Source organism: Taeniopygia guttata, chromosome Z, assembly GCF_048771995.1.
Source record: "Taeniopygia guttata chromosome Z, bTaeGut7.mat, whole genome shotgun sequence".
NCBI lineage: Eukaryota > Metazoa > Chordata > Aves > Passeriformes > Estrildidae > Taeniopygia > Taeniopygia guttata.
In genome coordinates, this window is record NC_133063.1 from 72653044 (window position 1) to 72678562 (window position 25519).

General features: G+C 36.4%; 1 protein-coding gene across 13 annotated transcripts in view; it reads right to left on the minus strand.

Annotated features, from left to right (window-relative positions):
* Window positions 1-25519, minus strand: part of MPDZ (multiple PDZ domain crumbs cell polarity complex component) — a 94204-nt gene that overhangs the window by 23276 nt on the left and 45409 nt on the right. For 6 of the 13 annotated variants that reach the window (XM_072922898.1, XM_012577745.4, XM_030257304.3 and 3 more), the window contains 12 exons: window positions 25160-25318; window positions 22100-22381; window positions 21063-21186; window positions 17873-18071; window positions 15104-15145; window positions 10671-10775; window positions 9789-9881; window positions 9131-9308; window positions 6939-7049; window positions 6327-6410; window positions 3708-3809; window positions 2442-2513 (listed from right to left, as the gene is read on the minus strand). In XM_072922898.1, coding sequence (XP_072778999.1) covers window positions 2442-2513; window positions 3708-3809; window positions 6327-6410; window positions 6939-7049; window positions 9131-9308; window positions 9789-9881; window positions 10671-10775; window positions 15104-15145; window positions 17873-18071; window positions 21063-21186; window positions 22100-22381; window positions 25160-25318 — 1551 coding nt within the window. The remainder of the gene's footprint in view (window positions 1-2441; window positions 2514-3707; window positions 3810-6326; window positions 6411-6938; window positions 7050-9130; window positions 9309-9788; window positions 9882-10670; window positions 10776-15103; window positions 15146-17872; window positions 18072-21062; window positions 21187-22099; window positions 22382-25159; window positions 25319-25519) is intronic. The other 7 variants (XM_030257309.3, XM_072922901.1, XM_030257305.3 and 4 more) reach the window with 6 other exon arrangements.

Sequence of the window (25519 nt, forward strand, 5' to 3'; positions counted from 1 at the left end):
AAAAACATCACTGCAAAATGTATCTGGAAGCAAACAATTCACAGTAAAAGCCCAATTCAGTAAAGTTTTATGTGCCACTTTATGTTTCAGAAAAAACCTCTTATGAAGACTCAAATGCTTTTGTTTTAATACCAGATTTGTAAAAGATTTATAACCAATTTCACTTTTAAAAGTCATCACATATAATTTCCTCCCATCATATGCTTAGGAAGCCAAATATGAGGAAAGAGAAAGTAAAAAAAAAAGTTGGGAACTTTCAAAAATACCTACAGGAAAAAAAAAAAAAACAATTGGCATATTAACTGAAAAGACAGTTAAAAAACAAAATTAAACAGATGATAACTGAAGAAATCCATAGTGAGTGGACCATTTCAGTCTCATTTACTAGTTTCCTACAAGCTGCACAGAGAGCAAATAAATGAGGATATCACAAGAGACAGATACTTTTGGTCTTGATGTGTTCTATTTATATTCACACAAATTTAAGAGGTATAAACACACATTTACTGCCATATAATGGTTAAATGCCCAAATCCACAGCCTTGAAAGCTTCCATTCAAGACTGTTTCCTTTAGGAATATGGACTCTGATGAGGAATTTCACTATGTGAGATTTGTATAATTTTGCCTTGCTTAAAGTAAACATGTAAGCAAGAAATCTCTCTCTCAATATCATCACTCTTTAGCTTATGTATGCTCAAGAGACCTTGATACCTAGAAGATCAGCTACTGAAGTAAACAAGAATTTTAAATTAAAACCAAGGTTTTGTAACCTTCAAGTTTTTAAGTGTATTGCCCTAGCTTCATAACCTTATTCTCATCATTTCAGTTCTCACTAACTTCATCAGCAAGTTTGAACACAGTATCTCAGATGGTGCCTTTAGGTGCAAAAATCACTCGGTAATAATCTCTACATCAGAGGCAACAGTGAAATGAATAACAACATACACCTTGGAAAACTTTATCAGCTTTCACATTGGTGTTAAGGTGTTGAGAAATCTGGGAAGTTACCAGTTTAGTAATTTTGAAATTTAAGAAAGGTCAAACAAAAATTACTTATCTTCACTCTGTAACTCCAAAGATATAAAGATATTGCAAATGCCCTATTTCAGTTCTCTCATTCTGCTTCTGCTTGAAGATTTTACTTTCATTTAGGAATTTCTTCGAGAAATTTAACTAAGAAGTCACTAAATGTCAAAACTGTGAGAAGTGACACCAAAGCAAATAATTTATCTAAGACAATGTCATCCTCCTAAGATAATACCTAACATTCCTAAACTGAAGCAACAAAATTCTAGCACATTGTCACCTACCAGAATCAGAGAAGAGTAGAAACACTACCTAGTAACATTAAAAGTTATTTTTAACAATCAAAACTTCATGTGTGCATAAAAAGAAAAGTTGGAAATACACCTCCAAATTGAGGAGGGGCAAAAGGGAGAGAAGTTTTAGAAACACTCTTTTTTCAGAGGTCTTCCTAGAGTTTTACTAAAGCTGAATAATATCCTGGAAAAATGAAGAAATACAGTGTTTTAGTCAGTTGACTCTGTCTGTTGGCCAGGTGCCCTCCAAAGCTGCTCTATCACTCCCTTTTTCAGCTGGACAAAGGAGAAAAAATATGACAAAAGTCACCTCCCATAGCCTCCCCAAATCAGCAAACCTTAGTTTTTTATGTTTTAAAACCAAAATTAACCTATTACTTTAGAGGTACTGTTTGTAAGCAATAGTGTCCAAGAACAGCAAAACCTAAAGAAAATATGACCAAAAAAAGGAACAAAATATTGGTGTGAAGAACCTCTAGAAGATTTGCAAGCTGTGGATGTAGGGCTACATCCTAACAGATTAACTCTTATTAACTGCTACCGCCATAATAAGACTTATAAAAAAAATTGCATCTTTATGTACTAAAAATGTATTTTTTTTGTGAATGTGTAACAACACAACATAATCTGAACATTTCTGAGTTTAAGGAAATGCTGAAAATAAAGTAAAGGCAAAGGTCCTTTGCAGGAGAGTAAAAACTGTGCTAGAATGCCACTTGCGGGGACGGGAACATGTCCTGCCTGCAGAACTCAGCCTGACACATTTGGACAGCCAGAAGCAGAAGCCAGTCCCCACAGTTTATACACACATAAGACTTTTGCTCCCTGAATCGGGCAACACACAAAAACCTAAAAGGCTTTAACTCATGAAATACTTTCAGTGTGCCACACCACAGTATTTCATTTAAAACGCAAAGCATCCAACAGTTGCTGAACCCATTTAGCTACCAGGGTCACTCTGATCACATCCAAGCAAATACTGAAAATGGCAGCAAGTCTGGAACTTGAAAAAATGAAGGCACAGGTGGAGGAAGAAGCAGTACTCCAGAAGTTATCACAGGCCATGTACAAATGTACAGCACACATACAGTAGGACCAGCTGATGGGAATTAAGACAAACCTTGAATGGTGTGGGAGCAAAAGGGTTAGTTGGGGAACAACGGAAGGTAACCCTAATTGGATTCGATACCTCCTACAGTAACAGAAAACAGCAATCCACATGTTATAGCATCTTTGGCAATACACAGTATTATTAACCAATAACTCATTTTCAATTACAGATTCATTTTAATAACTGCAACAACTTTATTAACTTTATTTATAAATGGACAAAAGTATTTAAGGGGTTACTAAGGACCCTGATTCATCAAAGTTTCTCACTACACATGAACCTGAATTCAGAAAAGGAAAGAGATGACAAAAGCCTTTCTTATATATTCAATGTTAAGAAAGGAATTATGCATAAACTACAGGATCATCAGGTTTTCTTTTAAAATGCATGCAATGTTTTTCCAGAAATACTTTTGAAAATATAGAAAACATAGTCATAATTTATGCTACATGTCTACTCCCTTTCCTCAGAACTGTAACAAACACAAAAAGATTTCAAAACACACATGCAATTATACACTACATATCATAAGTGTTTGTTGCACATTCAATATTTTCGACAAGGTAGGAAAATGGACAAAGAGCACAATCACTTCCAAGATGTAAAACCAGCAAAAATTATTTTATTAAATAAAAAATGCATGCATATTAGGGTTAAAGTTTTTTTTTTTTATTAAGGGTTAACGCTGTTCTCATTGTGAATAACATGCAGTAAGTATGCACTAGCTACAAAAAAAGAGCAATTTTTTTTATTTCCAAAGTATCCTATTCATGGTGCATGAAAAGAGTTTTCAAGAAGCAGACAGAAAATATTTTCATGAAGCATCATAAAAAAAAAAGCTGCAAGTTTGTTGGTTTTTTTTTAATGCAAAAATAAAAGAGAGATATCAAAGCTGGAAAGTCATAACTGAAACAAAAAACCAAAAAGCAGTACATAGCAGCAGAACACCTTACACTGATGAGACAGTTACACTTAGGTATTTTACGATACATGTCAGGGACTGATCTTGTAATTGAAAGCCTATTCCTTTGGTAGCTCTGAATAGATCAGCTTTAGTGGTTATGATTAATGGAGCTGGCATTTTTTAACTTCTCTGTAACTTCTATGTATATGCATGTCTATGTCTTTAAATTCACTGCCTAGAGCTCTCAAGCTCATCAGCACAGCACATAACTCAAACTGGTATGAAAGAATTTAAACGCAAAGAGACAACAGTGGGAAAGAAGCACACATAGGATGTTTGGTGAGTGAAAAGATAGTGTGTCATCATCCAACCTTAGTAGTGTTGAACTGAGAAGAATCAGCAAATGGGTTAGTGCTGCTGAAGACAGCTGGCCTACTGAAAACACTGTTCTGCAGAAAAGGCAGGGAAGGGCTCTAAAAGGAAAGCATAATAGAAACTAAGCAAAAAAAAAAAAGTTTTAAATGAACCCTTTACACTCATGAACATGTGTTTCACCAAAATATATTCATTTAATTGTTTGGGCTATTGGAACAAGGTCCACGTTCTGCACTTGCAACAGATATGTGAAATTGGGCAAAACTGTATTTGCCCTGTGTTTCTGATGCTCTATCAGCAGAGAGGAAAAGCACAAATCCTCACACTTGTTCTACACCACAAAGTACATCAAGTGCATAATTACGCTGCATTTATGTGCTGTGATATTTAAACATTTTTTCCAAACATATGGGACACTCTTACACATTAATTAATCAAAAAAATTGTGGATTTCTGGGTTAGGATGAACACAAATATCTGTAATAATGGAGTAGGTTTAGAATTATTTTGAACACCACAGATCCTGATAATTTGATTTAACTTCTGTGGTAATAATACACTCACTGTTTATTTTTTAAAAGTGAGGACTCAGTAATATTAGGCATCTCTAAGCAGATTTAATATCTAATAATAACTTTCACAGAACACTTTGTATATGAGCATATACATGTGTAACTGCCTGAACTTATAGTTTCTTGCAACTAAATATTCTGGTCTTTCCCTGAAGCAAGGTACTTTCTCATTATCATTTAACAGAAAAAGTTTACACATTTAGACCAGATAAAAAGGATATAATTTGACTATTTATATTCCTTATGCAGTTTTTGTACTGTATTCTATTTTGATATCAGAATCTGCTTAATAAGGAGGAAACAGCTCTGATTTCAAATAGTATGTTGGAAATATACTGTGTATACTTAGAAGAAATTTCTACCCTGGGCGTATCCATCCAGCAATTACCTCTAAATTTAACTGCTGGAAAACAGTATGGACAGGAATGTGAAAACCTTCCAGGACCATTTATAACAAGAGTAATTTAATCAAAAGTTATAGTGCTGTTTAAAAAATTTCTTAAAGTATTTGTTTTGTTAAATGCTCCTGAAAATAGTAAACACATTCCTAAACATTTATTTTCAAATACTATGTTGCAAAAAAGTAATTCCATCAGTAAGACAAAAAATGTCTTGGCTCTACCGTATCTTCAGCAGTGACAAAGTAATGCTATGACCAAGGTTTCTTCTCTGTCAAGTCATTCAAAGCCGACAGGCTGTTTCCCTAGGGTACAAGATTTTCTGCATATGTGATTCTCATTTGATTTTATATTATAAAGAAAGGCTTGTGGAAAGTAAATTGTTACTGTAATCATTCTATTACACTTTACCAATTATGTTATCTGCATAGAATTTTAAAATGTATCTCGTTGAAATTTTAGGCAATTAAAATAAGCATCACAAACACTCCATATATCAACAGTACAATCCTAGTAAAACAAAGGTTCAGCTACAGTAATTAAAAATGTTGCCTTTTTTATTTTGTCATGATGGCACAGCTCCTAAAATACTAGCCCTAATACTAATCCATGCAACAGCATTGTATTAATATGGACTGACTATTATGATAAAATATGGAGCTTTTGAATTGGCCTGAACAGTTCAGTTTAGCATACATTTTTCACAGTCTAGGACAAGAAGAGCAAATGTTAAAATAAAGGGAGTTTTCTCTTTAACTATTTTTTAATATTCAAATCAAAGCCTAAAGTAACAGGATTTTTTCTTTCTGTTATTTCCTTTTTTCAGCTAACTTCCATTCAGAATTTTATCAATGTGTCCAAGATGCTAAGTTATCAGAAACTAGCTAGCATTTCATACAGCATAATGCTGTAACACTAGTATGGGACCATAATCACATCAATATATTGCTTCTTACTCGGAAATACACAGAGTGGTATAGATATGAAAAACATACTCGATGGGTAACTCCCCATTATCGAAACTATCACTATCTTTTCACAGGCCAGTTGCATTATTCTGTTCTGAAGTACACACAGGCTCTCTCTTAACCACTAAACCTTGCATGAAACAAAATTGAAGAAATTAGCTACCTGTCACTTAAAACTGACTGCCTAGTTAAATACATAGTGGTACCATAATAATTATAGCTCATGTGTGCAGGCAGCTAGCTACATGGGTGACTGGATATGAATGAAATCAGGATATTCTCTTATAAGATCTTATTATTAAGTACAAATTCAAGTTTCAAATGATGAAAATAATAAACATAATGCCATTTATGAAGACCACAACATAATGTATGGGTACAGGAAGAGCATTTGCAATGTTTCTGCTTACAGAGAAACAAGAGTTAGTTACCACAGTCAAGAAATAACCAACTAGCTTAATTTGAAAATATAGAATAAAGAACTACAATCAAAAATAGCAAATGAGCATTCTCTAAATAAAAGTAGTGATGAAGTAATGGCATCATTTCCATCCCAAATGGGCCTAAACATTCAGTAGCAGCAACTCTGCTCACATCACAGCAAATACAAAAGCATTACTTTAGTAGTTTGAGTGTCAATAATCAACATTCAACAGAGCTTGTTCATGCAACTTTACCTTAGGTGACTGACGATAAAATGGGTTAGTAGTTTTCTGCCCACAGGGAGCAGAAGCTGAAGAAGGACTATAAAGAGACTCTGGCTGGGGAACAAGTAAATAAACAACAACTAGTAAATAAACATGCAGCTTACACAGACTCTACAATGAGGAAGTTTAGTTTCTAGTGATGCAAGCAACTTATATTAAAGCTCTGTAACTTTTGTCTGCAACGTCCATGCAGTTTAGTGACGGAAAACTTCAGTGTACTTCTAGGTCCTTTCATTAATGTCCACAGAATTTTTTAACAGGTGCTGTATTTCTGCATGCGCTCCTCAGACACGCTGTCAATCTCTAACAGATGGTTTTAGTTAGACTCCTACTCTGCCCCCCAACAAATTATCTTTCTTGAGGCTTTTCAAAATAGTTTGAGGACGGCGTGCTGGAGGGTATTTCCAAATCCAAATCGATTTCATTCTAAATGGAAATAATACTTAAATCAAATCTTTATTCCTAAAGTAGCTGAGATGGCACTTTCAGGATTAAATATCCCATTCCCAAATACCACCATCCTGAACATATGCTTCATCTATTACTATGTATTACATCTCTTTTCACATTCTTTATGCTTACCCTTGGTCTGCTTATAATGCTCTGTACCATAAAGACTACAGGATTGCCTGCCTTCCGTATGGCTTCCACAGCTTGTTCATGGCTGGCATCTCTGAGGTCAATTCCATCCACCTGTAATTGGAAGGCCTCATCTTAACATTGCAAGAAGCTACAAGAGTCATGAATCAGTTCTGAGTTTTGGTTAGGAAACTTTGACTAAAACCTAAGCCCAAACCTCTATTTCTAGTGGACTTTTCTACTGACTTGGCCTGAGGTCCCTTAAACGTAGATTTGATATTTCCAGGAGCACTGACAGAACATCAAATAAATATTCTGTTATTCCTCTGTTTTAAAAATGTTTTCCAACATTTTTAGTTCAGACTCTATAAGTTTTCCCACAAGCAATGTAACAGATGAGGTATGATAGTCTGAAGAGAGTAGGAGTGTTTACCAAATACTGCCTCCTGCAAATCTCACTTAAAAAAAAATAAAAAAAAACTATTACCCAGGACTTAATGAGATTTTAAAACTGAAACTTGTTAGGTGCTGGAGACCCTATCATGATGGGGTACTAAGCCAGTACAGCGTACTTCTTTGTTTTGTTTTACCTTCTTTCTTTTTTCTGAAACCAAGATAAGATTAATTTTAGCACTTTATTCAGAATTTAAATTTTTAAGTCAGAGGTGAAAAGCTTTCTATCTTCTGGAAGAATCCAGGTACACAGGATGGCTAAGGACAAATTTGTGCCTGGTCGTTTTTTCTTCCATGTCTGTATATGTATGGGTGTGTAAAACAATTTGTCCTGTTATCCAGGTAAGAACAATGTTAATGTGAGGTTAGAGCCAGTAAACTACTGTCACAACGACCATAATAAAAGCTAGAAACTAACACAGAAAGGTTATTTGTTAGTGGCAATTCTAGCACACAAATTTATATGATGAGGATTACTCCTACAACTTTTTAATTGTCTAACTCTATCTTAATCATCCAATGCTAATAAGAAAGCACAAAAACAATCTGAGAGAAATTCTAAACCTATGCAGAGCTGAACAAGAACAATAATACCCTCTAACTTCCCATGTCTGAAAAACTGTTTGCACTGCAGAGATGGAAGTTTACATATGCCACAACTTGAGAAACTGAAACCATTCATTCAGAAACGGTCACATTAACACAACATTTTGTTTTCACTCTCCCATTCCAGTTTCTGCAAGCATCACTGTCAGCAACAATTGCACTCAAAAAACCCATTATTATTCAGGTGAAATGGATGTTTCTTTGTAGCCTTCAAGCAAAATTCCGCCTCCCAGCCTCTTATACACTGCAAACTGTTCCATCCTGTTACAGAAAGTTCTACGTACGCTAAGGTATTATTTCAAGATCCTCAATATCAATCTTGTAACAAACAGCAAACTGCAGTTTCAGCACCATCAGGTAAGTCAAGCCCAATCTGAGCCAGAATCAAGTCCGTCACTCTGCCTGTTGTGCTTCCAACTGATAGACAGCCAGCTAAGGACACCCAGCACATTTAAATTGAGGCAGTCCCTATCAGCCTGACACTGGATATAGGGCAATGTCTGACATTGATAGTCAAGTCAGGAAAGATCTGTTCCATTTAGTATGTTCATTCTGTAATATATTTAAATGACAAAGCAGAAGTGGCTGCATGAGCACTCTTCTCTAAGTAGAAGAGAAATGAAGATAAATCCCACCCTGCAATACCACCGGCTACATTATACTCAGGCATGGGCAAAATGTTCTTGATGTCTCAAGTATCAAACACAGATTTCTTCATGTCAGGAGAAAAAAAAATGTGCCTCCCTTAACTCCTGCACAAGATACATAAAGAACTATGTGAATCAATTAAGATTTAAGATGTTTCTATTGCTACCCAGTGAAAAGGTAGCAAAAGGTGAAAAATCTTTTAGTTTCACCAAATTTAAGCTTTTTCCTACACATTGTGGTTTTCAAATAAATAAGTTGAACTGCTGGCTTTGTAGACCCCTGCTCACACAGTCAGTCATATGTTTCACACTGAATATTCAACTTAACAGGCAGCTGTCTGCACACAAACATCAGCAGATGGTACTACAGTCTGTGTGGCTCAAGTGGTATCAGCTGTGGCAATTGCACAGCTGTCAGCCCACCACACATCCATCTCAGTGACTCCTGAGATGCTGGGGGAATTGCAACAAAAGGCATTCAGACGGTACCTCTACAATCCGATCTCCAGTTTTCAGTGTTCCATTTTTGCCAGCTGGGCTGTCTTCCAGGATGTGTTTGATAAAAATCCCTCTCATCACTTCTCCATTGCTCAGGCGGCTTCCCATCCCTCGTCCTCCAACAATGCTGATGCCCAATGACTTGCTAGGCTCTCTCCAGAGTTCAACCCTTTTGTGATAAAAAAAGGACCAAACGAAATTAAAATCTGTTGTGATTATGACAAAGATGCACACTGAAGACACCTGGATTTGCACAATTATTTTAAAAAATTCTGAAATAACTCCTCCTTGCAAAGTTTTGTCTTTCATAGGAAGTTATCTACTGGATTGATCAGAAATTCTGTAACTGAGTCAGTCAGCTTGTTTTGAGTTCTAATAGAAACTTTGAATCTTTCTCTTCACCTTTTTTGACTTGATCCCTTTGAGTCAGCTGGGAATAATTAGAGATAAATTACTATAACAATCAAGACACTGCTAGACTGCAGGGATTTAGCCCAATGGCAGTAAAAGTCAATCATTAATCACTCCTGTAATGCACAACATACATAAATGCAGTGATTCTGTTGTGTTTTACTCCTCTCAAAATATGTTTCAGAATTTTTGAATTTCAGATAATATTTTATAACAATGCAACTAGATCTGCACTTACTTTCTGGGCTGGTTCCAGTTACTGAAAGCTGAATTTTGAAGTTCACTTTCTTCTCCCTCCCCCTCTTCACGTTCTGGAAGCTCTGGAAGTTCCCTGGTGATAAACACAAACATGAAATTAATTTCTAAATAATCCACATAATCACTAGATTTTTATGAAAAAATTCACATATTGAAACACCCTGACAGTATCAGAATCTGTACATCAGATTCATGTAAGGAACTTCTTTTTCTGATGTCTTTTAGAATACATATGGTGGTCAGGGATTCCCTGTCCACTTCTTATCTGCAATGAAGTTTCCACCCACAACTCAGAACAACAAAGTACAATTTGGAACTACAACCAAATCAAAGTTAAAGGTAATTTATTGTTTTCAAAATGGAAGACATTACAACAGCAGCACTCAACTAAACTTACTGCTTTTAGAGATGAATTGCAAAAAAGCAATTAATCAGTTAGAAATTTTGGACTGTAACTGCAATTAATATTTGAAACTAAAGGAAAAGAACAACATGATTTATTCTTTCCAGTTACGTTCTAGAAAGACCATTAATACCAACGTCATATGTTGAAAACACTTCAGTATTTGTGGTAAACTGTAAATCCAATTGCATGGTATTAAAGAGAAATTCAGGATGAGAAAAGATTCAATCTCCTTTTTGGACATGTCAAGCATACTTGAAAAAATTCTTAAAACTTTGCTAGGCAAAGCGAAAACTGTATTTTTAACAGTTTTTTACTGTAGAGGCTGCTGGTCTGAATAAAATCATCCATCTTCCATCTCTTCTAAAATAAAACTTACCTTCCCAAAATGTGCAAGGTATATGGAAAAAGTTACCTTTGAGACCTATTTGGGAGAAAGTTGTGAACCTTTTGACTCACCTGACAACATGTGAAGGAAAAGGTTCAAGTGGTAGTGCTCCCTCTGTCTGTTGTCCCAGGCTGGCCCTGTACTCGTCTAAATTTTCTGATGGCACATATGTAATACTGTAATAAAATGGGACATGATTAAACAAGCATAGGGAATGCTAGTCCTCCCTTTAGTGGGTGTGAGGTATGGATATGAGGAAGCCACTCAAGACTACTTTCTTGACTTCAAAGCGACAGTGCTGGTATGCTGGGAATAAGCACTTACACAAATCCTTTGCGACTTTGCAACAAGTACACATCTATAGTCAAATTAGATAGCTGAACAGTACATAATTTTTGTAATTAAAGTAAAGGGTGCTTGAACAGTGACAGGAATGTGACAAGAGACAATCCAGCTTCAAAACACAGATTCCTCATGCAAAGACAAACATTGAAGGTTTCGTGAGATTGAGGCACCATTACCACCCCTAATGACTGCTGAAAATGTTTCTGAAAGTTGGCCTGTAGGAGGTTTTGTGCTTTTCTGGGTGGTTTTATATTTATTTTAGATTTTTATGCTTTTAGTGATGAATACATCATGGGTTTGGACATAAAAATGTGTTACAGCACACCACCTATGCCACAGGGACCAATTCCCTGCTCAACTCCTTCCTCCAGGTCTTCAAGAACTTCCAACCAGCTTAGAACAGTCAGACAGTCATGTTTCATCAGACAAATGATGTGCAGACTCCACTTGATGTTTGAATGCCAGAAACAGTCCCATAGACTGGGGAGAGTGAAACAAAGAGGGGAAAACAGATTAAGCCCTAAAGGATATTTCTTGAAAAGCTTCCACCTGTGAGCAAAAGGATACCACAGTATGAGGCTTTCGGGGGTCACTTGCGGCTGTCCCCCATCCTCAGTTTTTTTTTCCTAAGTTTCCCATTCCCAAGGCCTTTCTAAAATCCTTCCTCCACACTACCATGCCAGCGCAATAGCAACACAGTATCCTCCACGATATAAGCAGGGCTACTTAGATAGCCCTCCTTTAATGATGCTTTGTGTTCTTAAAAATCTACAGCTTAGCTATCAGATTCCAGAAATACCAAGAAATAAGGCTGATGAAAAAGGGGCAGAAAAGAAGTCTGTCTTGCCATACATCACATTATTCAAAGAAAAAAATAATACATTTCCCCACAGAAGAGACAGCTAAATAAAAAATAAAAGGTCTTGGCCACTTCCCAAGGATATGTAAGCTGCTGGGAAGACATCCTTTCAAGTCTGAGGCTTTCACATGGAGCTGTCTCCTGTCCATCATTCCTGACTGATGTCCTCCTTGTCACACCCTGATTGCCACTGATTCCCCCTTCTCAGTGGTTTTCTGCTGAATACATCAAGCATCAGAACAAACACAAATAAAGTTTTATATGACCAATGCTATCAGTCTAAAACACTCTACAAAAATTATTATAAGGGCCACCTTAATTTCTCCATCTGCGTATGTGTCCAAGCATGATCCCTACCTCCTCTCACATCTACCATTATCTAGAAAAGTGAAAAAAGGGTCAGTATGAAGGTGTCTAGGCTGCTGAACAGAAGGAACTTCCTAGTTCTTTTAATGGAAATTTCTAAAACTGTATTATCTAAATTCATATAAATCTCCCTGCTCTGCATTGGTGTTTTTTCAAACACGTAAGTGGCACTCTACTTGATACAACATATTTTCCTTTTGGAGTGCTGAGAAGTTAACATATACTTGGAAACAAACTCTCAGCACTATGTCACTAACCCTTATCTGCCTTTTCTGAAGGCATTCTAGCACTGTGAAATGCTAAAGACATGCAGCAGCTATTCCGTGAAGACCCAGCAGTAAAATAGCAAAAAGCAAGAGAGAAAAGAATTTTGGAGAATAATGACTACTATTTCTCAGCCATCTCCAAGTGTGTTGAGCTACAGTGAAGGACTAGTATTATGCTTACAAAACTCTCATGGGTCAAATGCTGATGCAACAGCTTCACCCAACAGACCCACAAGAATACCTTGCCTCTACAAAAACTGTAAGACCTGTAAGTTACATTTTAATGTAAGAAAATGTAACATTCATTCAGTTATATTCATCACTTATAAAAATAAATACGAAATAATGTCGTTTTCCCTTGACAGAAAGATACAGTATAGAAACCAAAACTTCTGGCTAGAAGGCCTGAACAATCTCCTTTATGCTAAACTGGAGCTGGAAGCTGTAAGTATCGTAAGGAGAATGGCACAGTCCCACAAAGGAAACAGGTTATCCCAGATTCAGACTGAATATATACAGCAGAGTGTGACCTCTGATAGTACAGTGTCCAATATATATCAACTCTTGTCTAATCCTTTTCTGTGAGGCAAATAATTATGCAGAGTGCCAAGGGCCAATGACAGAAGTAGTCCTTACCTTATGCATGAGTACTTGAGATCAGTTAATCTCAAGGAGGAGGCAAACCATATGGACTCCAACAAAATAGGATACCCTATTGTGTATTATATAATTAAATAACTGACATTGTGCTGAATCATTAAAAAGGTATGACGCAAAGGATGCTCTCAGAGTTCTAAATGATACTTAGAAACATCTCCGAAAAGCTGCCTTAGTTTCCCTTTCTGTGTGCAGCACTGGAATTATAAAGAAAAGTGGTTTGTTTTACCATTTTTATAAAACATACCTAAAGTTGAACAATTGAGTTATCTAATTGACTTCCACAGATGGACTAAAATTGAGACCATCTCACCAGGAGCTGTTACATTTTAGTTCTTTGGAAAAAATAATTGGAAATTATTTTAGTTCTTTGGAAAAAATTTCTTGTATTCTAGTGCTTAACTAAAATTCTAGTAGCCTAGTATAAAGTACTCGAAAATTCAGTGTGTTTTTAACTGTTCATTCTTATCTACATGCTCATTCTTACCTAGGTTTCTGTAATGCTTCAGCTGTTTCACAAACATAAACCAGAACATTTGCATTAAAAAAAAAAAATAACATACAAAAAACACCCAAATTACATGGATCAAATACATGAAAAGTTATATTCTGCATGGAGTTCATCTTTGTATGTCGCTTATGATTTCTAAGTCCGGTTAACTGCAAAGGTTTCCCTAACTGCTCTTATTACCTGTATTACTGATGTGACTGTCTTCCTACTCTCTGTTCTGCATGTTGTTATTGAAATGAAAGAGTATTTTCCCTGCTTAGCGCTCATGGGCAGACACCTCACAGTTATCAAATCCATCACTTGCTGGATTGCTGCTGAAGCTCACTTTGGAGGTCAAAGTGAGGTCTGAAGACATTCAGCATCATCCTGAACAGCTCAGCTTGTGGCTGGGATGATGAGGGGCACAGAACAAGAAATGTTTTTGGCTCCTCTGGCCAACTGTGTAGAACTTTGTGCTGTAAAGGAGAAATAAAACCCCACCAAGGCACCAGTTCATCTGCAAAACAGACTGGTAATGTCAATACAGCTACAGGGAAGACAGTAAGAGAAACATGGGCCAGAAAACAGACATGAAGGCAGAAAAAGCAAAATAAATAAATGTTTGCGCCACTTCTGCGTCATATTTCTTCACTGCAAGAGAAATTAAAGTTCAACAATTTCAAAGGAAAGTATGCGCATGGTTGAACCATCTTCCTCTCTTTTGTAGCAGTACAGCTTGAAAGAAAAGTGTTCTGGTTTTCTTTCTTAAGAGCTATCACCACTTCTCCTACCCCCAGAAAGATGCACTAGTAGCTAAAGCAGTGACAATGGAAACACCAATGGTTTTACATATGAAAGTATCTTGTAAACACAACATTGCATGCAGTACAGAGGAACATTTATCACATGCTTGACTGAACAGCCACACAAAACCTTGAAACACCAACAAATAAATTACAAAGTACGGAAAATGCTTAGGACAAATTACTGTAATTAACATTTAAGGTTCAATTAGAACCTTTGCATATATGAAGGAAGTAAAATGTAAGTGCCACAGAAAATTGGACACTGAGATGAATCCAGATATCAGTACACTGTATTCATGTCAATTCTAAAAGTGAACCTTGTACACTTACACACAACATGCACATGTGCTCTGAGCACATCTTGAGTGGCTGTCGTAGATTAAATTTAAAAATACTAGCAATAATTTTTTTAGAATACAAGTATTTTCATTCCAGACTTAGAAAGCATGCTCCAATCTTCAAGTTTAAAGCCACATATAAATATATAATAGTCATACACACACAGTTGTATCTTTCTGAATTAAAAACTATATACACATCCACATGTGCAGCCACATGTGCATGAACACACAAATATACATGAGAAGAAAGAGAATATGTACCTATATCTGGATATATCCCTGACATTACTATTGATGTAATAAAAGCATGGAATGATTTTACAGACAAGTTGCAACACAGAGCCATAATGAGTTTCTGAATTGCCAATACTCACACATAACACAGGGCCTGATCATCAGCAGGTGCTGGAGAAGATCTAGAACGTGAAGCATACGATGCAGCATCTTTTTACAATGTTGTTAATTAATATCAATGTCTCATGCTGAACGTGACAGGCATACTTATGTATGTAGAAGTGTGAGCTGGCTTTTTTTTTCTTCCTTTCCTTTTTTTGTCCTGTTCCACCTCCACTTCATCTACATCTAACCCAGAAAACATCTGCTCTTTATTATTGTCTATAGCAGTGATTACTAAGAGGCATGGAAAATGGAATTGCAATCTCTCTCATTTCTTGATCAGGAATTCATCCCATCCCAGTCAGTCAGGTGAATTCTAATTCAGCTTTATAATTATCGGACAGATATTACAAGCACCTGCTGCTGAGCACAAGACACTAGCTTTATTACAGAAATATAAGAGCTTCTGGCAAGGTAGAGTGAGAAGAGAAACAGAGGTTTCAGAGCATTCAGTAAGGCCACACATCTGGTTTTCTACACACAGAGGGGAAAAAATCAAATATGCAACCCTGAAATTCAGGCTGCTTGTTCTTGAACTATTCAAAATCAAATATCCTTCAACAGAATTAATGAATGCCTTTATATGGCCAGTAAGAACAGCTTTGTGTTTTCTCTGCAAATACTATTTGCTACTATTTGAAATACAGATTTGGAAGCAAAATACTTCTGTTTAATCACTTTTTTGGGGCACCCTGCTACCCAAAAAAAGCTCAGTCTAAAAGTTAAGGGGTAAATTTTGCAGTAAGGACTAAGAGGAATGATATCTAGATGATCATGTCTGGGTGTTAGCATACCCTTGTTTTCCAAGGAAGATACCAAAGAGATCCAACTTAAGTCTTTGAAATGATGGCCCTTAAATCAAAAATGCTGCAAGGTGATGCGCCACATTAGCTCTGAATTGACAAATATGGGAGGGGAACAGGGGAGGGGTGTGTATCCTTCTCAGCAAACATAAAGAACTATCTTAACATGAAGCTCTTCATCTCTGAATTTCTGATTTGGGGTGTTACCACATGTTTGTGTTATAATATTTTTTCTGGGATCCTGTACTGCTCCTTCAAGTTAAAAATTAAACAGAAGTTTGATTATGCTGAACAGTGCTACAGCAAAACTATGTAGTCACAAAAATACTATAACTTTTCTTGCAAGACTCCTTTAGAAGCTATTGACAGATTTAGTCTTTCTGATATCAGTATCTTTCAGAAATGGGATGCATTTTTCTCTGGAAAATCTGAATATCCACACCTAAGGCAAGATTTTAGTATTTCCAACACAACTGCAAAACAAAACATGTGGTCACACAGCATAAAACAGAGCAGCTATAAAAGCATAACCACAAATAGTGAATACATCTGTATTTGGTTATGAACTACAGTATTAAAAAAAGACTCTTCATAGAAGAATAGTGCTGCAGCATTTGTATCTCTAAGCAGATATACACACATACATGTGCACATACCGACTTGAGTCATGACACTTGAGAGTCGCGGTCTCTACAGTAACAATCAATGTCACACTTTATCAACACTGACTCACTTATATTTCTGAGAGCATGAACAATAATGTAATTCATTATATGAGCAATAATGTAATTCATTATAAAGCCCTTTATTGAAACAGACTTACATTAACTCATAATCTTAAATGCGTGACAGCTATGGGGCACGCAAGTAAACCTAGTAGCCATAGTGAAGGTACTTTGTCCACCTGTTCCCAAAACACTAGGTATCTTCCAAGCTAGAATACTTGGGTGAGTATGGAATGTCCCGCTGTCCATTCTGAACTCAGTTCTATCCTCAGTTACACCCATAACCACACTGGGACTGGACAGATTCTTTCAAGCCCACCCTCACCAATAAGTAGAGGTTTCTATTACCAATAACTCCGTTAACCCATATCCATATCTGACCCAATCACTGTTATGACAGGCTAAACAGAGAAAACAGTCACTAGGTTTTGAAGCTGTAAACCCAGCAGTGGTGTGCCTACAGTTCCACTCACATCTCCAGGATCAGCCTCATTTCCAGATGGTTCTTGTGGGCAAAGTTAATTCCACAACTACACCAACTAGAAAGAATTGTACTTTAAGGCAGTTAAAATTTTGTAAATTTTTGTGAAGAAACTTTCTCCTCAAGTAGGCTTCTCAAAAATTGTATTAATTATTGGAAATTTGAAGCTACTACTACCAAGAGCAGATAGTTATGCGCAAGAGCAACAGCTCATTCATATGGACTAATAAAAAATTGGAAGTGACTACAAAAAAACAGTGTTTCCACTGTTTGTCATAGACATACTGAAATGTTTTGAGTATGAATTTTCTGCATTAACATCATATTTCATACTTTCTGTCAGGCACCCAAAACCAAAAAAACTAGATGAAATTACTTGTGCAGTGGCAGTGGCCAGGACAGTCCACCTTTAAGAACCACAAACATCTTGAGAAAATTGTAACTTTCCTTAGAATAGTCATACTATGAATGCAAAATTCTGTCTAATCCTATTTTTTCAATAAAACTAGGCAGGACAGAAATAATCATGACAGTGATTTCTAAGAGTATCTGAAGCCTCTCACACAAGTGATCTCATCTTTGAAATGTAATCTGAACGTGAGTTATCCATCTGACGCTGCAACTTAAAGGTAAATTCATATGTAATAACAAAATTTTCATGTAAAATACTTGCACAAATAAAAAAAAATTTGATTATCAGCTTTCTCCCACCATAATTCATCATCTAGTTTTACCTACTTTATGTCTGGTCCAATGAGTGAATGTCGTCTCAGCATAGCCCGGGCTTGTGCATTGGTTAAGTTAGTGGTTGACTCTTCATTAATGGACAGGATGCAGTCCCCCACACCAATCCGTCCATCACGACTTATTGAGCCTCCATGGATGACACTGCGAACTATCATTCCCAAACCATCTTTATTGGAACTTACTGTCATCCCTATTAAAAAAGTACATGGAACAGTTAATGTCTTTAAGCCACAGCTCCGAGTGCCAACATAAAGAAATGGGGCACAGGAAAAGGAAAAGTTAGTCAGCCAACCTGCCAATATCACCAAGCCTTTAAATTTTGCTCTTACTCTCCTCCTTTGAGACAGTGATTACAAATCACAATCACAGTAACTTTACCTTGTTGTCAGTTCACATACTCAGTTCAATACAAGAAAAATTAAGACAGTGGAATATTTAAGCAAAAGATACAGACATAATGAAATTGCTTAAAAGCATTTAAAATCACCACTCTTCTAATGGTTCACTGAGTTTATACACATTTCACTTTCGTTTATGACAACTCTCTTTGGAAAGAAGGTGAAATGATTAAACAGGTAATTAACAGGCTGAAAAAAAATACACACTTATTTTCAACAGAAAGCATGAATCAGATCCCACTGAGATGCTGGCTGTCTTTCTGCTCTCCTAAGTGGGCTATAGCTTAGATCCAGAAAAGCATTCTGACTTCTGTGAAAGTCAGTATATTGCTAATGGATACAGCCCAATATTTTACTTAAAACAGTATGCTACCTGTGGCACAGAAGAATACTGCTTCTCAATATTTGCACCTTTTAACTCCACTTTCTTTCCAGTAATGGGAAATAAGACAGATATCCTCTTAGCCTCTCCTCTCCTATGAGGAACCTATAGGGACTGACTTATGATGGCTGTCATGTATTACTGTGACTCTGGTTACACATGAGTTGTCACTGTTATCTTCAGGGCAGTTGGTGCTCATTAAACAGATCCTAGTAACAGTTTTAGGAAAAACTTAGTTCTTCACTAAGGCACTGTGAAAGGCAGGGCTGGAACCCTTGAAGACCATTTAGTAGACTCATCTTAAAACTGCTTAATAAAAAACTTTTTATTTTGTCAAAATGTGGTTTGAAATTCTGAACCTAACCCCTTGCTATTTGGTTAAGATAGTAACAGACATTACTGAGGATAGTGTAACAGCATTTTAGGAAAACATCACACAAAAAAATGACCCCCTTTTCCTTTTCCTATGCTGACATCATTATTACAGATCTGAAAGCCTGATGTCACACTTTGGACACATACAGTTTCAGATTAAAAATGCAAATGCCACTGTAAAGTTGCCAAACTTTTTGCAGGACAATGGCATTTCAGCTTTTCTCAGCTTTTAAAAAATCACAGTCAAAATGTTAGCGCTCCAGCAGTAGCTGGCATCAAACAGCTGCTGCAAACTATGGGTGACACCATTTGAAAGGAAAAAAGAAGTGCCAGTTCTTAACTCTCAATTATTTAATCAATGCATCTGTAGCTTTCAACATCATTCATAGTTCTTGACTTAGCTGCTTTTTTGAAATGGAAGGGTAAAAGCAGTGCTGCCATGTGTGTAAATTGGTCACTCTATCAAGGCTTCTTCCCAGGCCAGAGCACACTCAGACTGGAACAAAAATGTTACAGTCAAAAGCCAGAAGAAAGCAATATTCGCATTAATATTTTGTATATATAAATGCAAGTCTTATTTTTTATGCATAAAATGTCTGCCAGCATGGACCCTGATGAAGTTTGTATTCTCATGCCACATTATGCTTGAGATGAAATTTGCTTTGATGTTCACTGTACTTAAAATACTCATACACATAAATGAAAACCTACTCCACTGAATGAAGAGTTTATTGCAAAGAAAGCTTTTTTTTAAAAAAATCCAGATGCTTTGAAATGTATTGTGACCTGCACTTTATACAGCCTTGCAATGAGGCCAGTAAAGGTAGCAGTTAACCAATGAAAGATAAAACTTATACCCACATCAGCCTTTTCTACATATTTTTATTTTTCAGGCCCTGGTTTTAAATGAGATCCATTTTGAAGGATGGCTGTTTCATGAAGGTGATACACGGCAGACTGAGCATCCTGCCACCAGAAAGAAGTTTATTCCAGGTCAAGATGCCCACTGAAATATAGCATCACAGCTGTAAAAAAACTGACACCCACCTCTGCAGAGCAAGGAAGTCCTGACTTAGGACTGTTTATGGGCTGTGGACAGCCCATTTTAAAGCATTTACAGAGTTACTGCTAATAGCCAACACCCACACAAAGTCCTGCTCTACCAATCCCAAAGAGTGTTCAAGAGTATGCAGTTGGCTGTATGAAACAGTACTAGGAACCTAAATCAAACCAAACAAACATACAAGCCACAAACAGGAAGCACACATCACTGCCTTTCAACACAAAGCCTTCTCGGCATGGGCTCTGGGAGGGTTCAATTCTTGTTCTCTACCTCACACTGCCCAAGGCTAGAGCTGAGAGCAGGACAGTACAATGAAAAACATTATCATCTGTTGTGTGTGTTCACTCCAGAATGTGTTTCTAGCCAGTATATTCAGGAAGTTGCAGATTGCAGAAATCTAAAAACTTTGAACTTCAGTACAAAATTATAATATCATTAAACCAAAAATACTACCTATTAAATCCATCAATGACATGATTTTTAGAAATATTAACACATTTTGGATTCAAACTTGAGGCAAGGAAGTAAGCAGCTTATTTAGTCCCTTTTGACCATCCTCAGGAAGCAAGACCATTTTGTGTTTACAAATATTTGAAAGTCTCATCTGCAGCTCTTTGACCACAGTGTTCTTCTACAGCATTCCCTGGCTATATCTTGGTTTTCACTATATTAGTACATTGAAAAACAATGCATTGAAATTGTTCTGCTAACATTTAGGAAAGACTAAACTCCTTTATAGGAAAACAAATTCTCAGTGAGACTGCACATTTCACTTTTATGTTCACAATGACAGCAAATGGGTCCAGTGCCATCACAGTCAAACAGGGCAAGAGCAGCAAAGAATAAATGTCCTGTCCCCACTAAATGGGAAATGTTTAGTTTTTACTAATAAAACAGGGACCATACAAGGGAAACCAACAGCTATATGCCTAAAGAGTTTACAAAAGAAGTTCACTTACTTACCTAGGCTTGAATTGCCTTTTGCAATAGTGATAGTCTTCTCATACATGTTTTTAACTGAATTTTGGGGTGTGGAATTTCCCTCCAAAGATACTGGGCATCTCTTTTCCATTAAAAGCAATTGATCCTAACATAAGGGAAAATAACATCAGTTCAGATTACCAAGATAAAAATGATTGCTCACACTGATCTCAACTACTTTTGCCTTACGCAAAAGCCATGCACATAATTAAGTCAGATTCCTTATTCAGACAGAAAAGTCAGTTCATCAAAGATCAAACTGATTTCTGTTTTCATTCAGGCAATATACCAAATCTATAACAAAGCACACTTTTAATTTAGGGACATCAAAATTAGTAGAATGAATTCAAGGGCTTCAGATTTATTCACCACAGATGTCTGAGAATTTGCCAGTACTAAAGTCACAAATCTTGTAAGAAATTGCAGCTCTTCTAGGCATTTCTTAATAAATCACTAAATGGAATAAATAAGCAACACATGTCACAGTGACTGTCATATAAAGGAAAATTATATTTGCACACTGTAGTATCACAGATCAGTTTGCAAGCTGAACTGCACAGGCTTACAAAAACACCATGATGGAAGACATTCACACAACTGCCCCTTGGCTTCCACCACTGCCCTTGGCTTCCTAGGCCCGATTCCAGCTGTGCACCTTCTGCTTGCACTCATGCCCCTGTGAAGGTTAAAAAGGGCTAAGAAAACTCCCCTGTCCTGCCCAGGGGGGTACACAGTAGTATCTAATGATGTGAAGCCTGAGAAGACTCGTATATACCCCTGTACCACCAGCCTCTGGGAAAATATTGTCTTGGTCACAGTAAAATAAATTATGTCCTCTTTTAGAAAGCTCTATATCCCAAAGTTTTGATGTGAGCTAACATATCCAAAGGACATTAATAATCAAAGAAATATACACAGCTATTGGCCTGTGACAATTCCTGAAGGAAATTCTTTGGTCTAATTACAGGATATCTGTATGTTTTTTATATTATTATTTAAAAAAAAGGCAATAATCTTACTTTTTCATTGGGATCAAGTTGTGTGGTAGTAGCAAGGCTTGTATTTAGTACAATTTCTGATGTTGTCTGAGATCCAGTCCATGTTGCTATATTTTCATTTTGGTTGGTATCTGAAACCTCAAGTGTCAAAAGATCTATTTTAGTAAAATCACTTGCTGTTTCCAGGCTACTGTCCGCTACAGACTTTTCATCTCTTAGTCTCTGATTCAAATTCATGTTGTACAGATTCTTCTCAGATACACGGAAATCAGGTGCAGCATTTGGGCATTCCTCTCCAAGAGACTGTTCAACACAGGAGACAATGAACAATCACCATTCATTTGTAGCATAATTCAAAACCACATTTCATGCTAAAAGCTTAAACAAAAAATAATCTCATAGAATTTAAACATACTGCAGTGAGATCAGCAAGATTAACCTCATCAACAGTTCCCTATAGGCATTCATTCTACTATAAAGTGAACTTGATTTCTTAGACCAGTTCTTCTGCTTTATAACACCAGAAATCAGTAAAATAAGTTACTAACTCTAGCTTGAATAACTCCAGTAACTTTTTAAAATTCAAGCATACAGTTGTTTTTCTCATGTGAAAGAACTTTGCAAGACCAATGTCTTTCAGCACACTTAGCAAGCAAAGAGGAATTTCAAGCCGCTCAGACAATATGAATGCAATGTTATCATCCATTTAACTGAGCAGAAATATATCAAGATTTCTCTTCCTCAGAAAGAGTGACAAATAAAAACTTGGTCAAACCTCAGCAGAAGGTCAATATGAATGGGGATTTGAAATGTGAAAACAATAAAATACAATAATGCAATTACAGACGCTTACTAGTTAATAGTTATTGCAAATCTACCAATTATGGCTGCAATACCAGGACTAAGTTCCCTACACATTTGTTCCAAGATTCTGAGACCCTGCTTTTGAAATGTTTCAGGGGATTTCAATAATCACAACATTCTGGGAAAAAAAAAAAAACCTTCAACAATTCTCTAGCTGACCTTTTAAAGTTATCTTAAAAACAGGTAGGTCATTAGATTTTAAAAAGATATATCAAGGACTCAGACTTATAGGCTCGGTATCAATATTAGAGATTTTTTTTCTGAAATGCAATAAAACAGCTCAAAATCAACTACTTCTATCTGTCTTAGTTGTCCACTGGTCCTATTAATTGTTCTATTACTTTTCCAAAAAGCTGAGGAGACATGGGAGGATTTAGGAATATTTTGCAACGTTTTGTCTCAAGAGCCCTAGAATTCATTTTTGCCAACTTTCATGAAGTTCATACATGCTTGTTCTATCCCCAGACATGAATCAGAAAAGGCTTACCAGTACATAAGTGGTTTAAGTAATAGCTGAGAAGATAATTGTGTAGAGCCTAAATACAACTAATCTGCATGATATAATCAATGACATAATTTCCTACCTTTTTGAGAACAGAACACAATACTATAATCTATTTAAATTATTTTTTAAGGTTTCAAATACAGGTGGGACATCTACTTTGAAGTCTATTTTGTATCCATTTCCAAATCAGTGAAGCAAACATTTATTTTGTATGCCCTATATTAGGAGTTGCATCATATACTCATTTTTATTTTTGTTTCACTTAAAGAAAAGCCAATGATGCAATTTTTCTTAGGACAAACACAGTTTCAGGAATTCATAACTACAGTCACCTGTGGCCCCACTAGAGTATCTGCATTATTTTAGGTATGTTTTTCAAGACCTATTTTAAATGTGACACCAAAGTGACACTCAGAACCTGCCAACTGCCCTGCAGCCAGAAATAACTGAAATATCTTTGCATTCCTCACAGCATCAAATAGTGCTGTTTTCATTTTTACTGCATTTCACTTGCTTCAGAAGTCTTCACTAATGAACAGATTTTCCCACTATGTTTGTTTTTTGAATCATGAAGAGGTTACTTGATGAGAACTTAATATTCACTTCATACCAGTGTAGAGAGATGAACACTGAAAAGTTAGGACCGTGGTATTTTAAAAGAGTATGTAAACCAAAGCTATATTTAAGTTCAATGGTGAAAATAACTAAAGACTTTCTAGAGCCTCAATGTGATATATAATATAAATCCAGTCTCTATCTCACAAAATGTTCCTAAGCATGTAAAATGCATAATCCATTTAAGGAACAATTACAGAGTTAAACAATGCAAGCTGTCCCAGTGGCACAGCAGAGGTGTGCTCTTCTGAGGATTAGGAGAAACCATTAGAAGATGAATCTTGCTTTCTAACCAGCACCTCGTAAGGGCTAAACATACTGAAGAAAGGTTAACGGGAGTTACTGCAGCTCAGGTGTGGCAGAAAAAGCAGCAGCTACTCTATTCAAGACCACAGACTACAAACCCAGTGGTTTTCAATGAAGACTGCTAGGAGAATGGAATTGGAATGCTCTAGGTTAGTGATATTAAAATCTAAAGATTTAAAAGAAAAAAGAACATGAAAAACCATGGAAAGAAAGATAACACAATCAGGTCATTATGGGTATGTGACCAAGAACCAAAAAAGCTATTGATCTTCTTAATACTCTTAAATCAATCTTCATTTGCTTTACATAAATATTATTAGCAGAATTTTGATATACACGGATTTACTTTTCATTACGGCATCATTATGAAAACTTCATTCCAAACCACAGAAACATACTAATTATGAAGCATAAAAGCAAAAATCAGGATGAAAATTTACTCTTGCTTTTCATACTAAAATATAGAGCAACAGAGTAATTTCGTTACTCTTTACTATGCTTTGAATGACAATTATATTTTTCTAATAGACTGCTCAACATACCTTTAATACTACAAATATCTCACCGCACGCTGGCTAAATCATGCTTTATCTAGCAAAAATCCAAGCTTTGTGCCTTCTATCTGCCTCGCTCTTCAACAAAGACATCAGCACTACTCTAAACAAAATTTTTTCCTGTTAGCAAATATAGCATTTTGAACCAGGATGACACAAAACATTTCTATCCGATAATGCAGCCTGATGACACTCAAAATCAAAGTTTGCCATCAATAAAACCATCCTCAATTTTACCTTGGGAATTGATAATGGAAGAGAGAAGCTGTCGTGCACCTCACTGCTACAGGCACCGTCGTGCAGAGCTGCCACTGAATCCTGGAAGACGTCTCTCTCTAGAGAGTACTGTGCTTCAAAGGTGGACTCATCCGCTAGATCTGCCTCGCCAGAGTCCACCTAACAACAAAAGCAATTCAATCAGCCAGGCTGTTGCCCTCACACCACATAAGCCCCAAACACATGCACACCAGCCATTACATACTGATCCTTTCCTTCTTTTTCATTCCATGTTTCAGATTGAAATTACATTTGCAAAGTGCAGTAGGATAAATCCGTGCTACTACTTCTTCAAAGGTTGCAAAGAAAATGTGAAGTAAA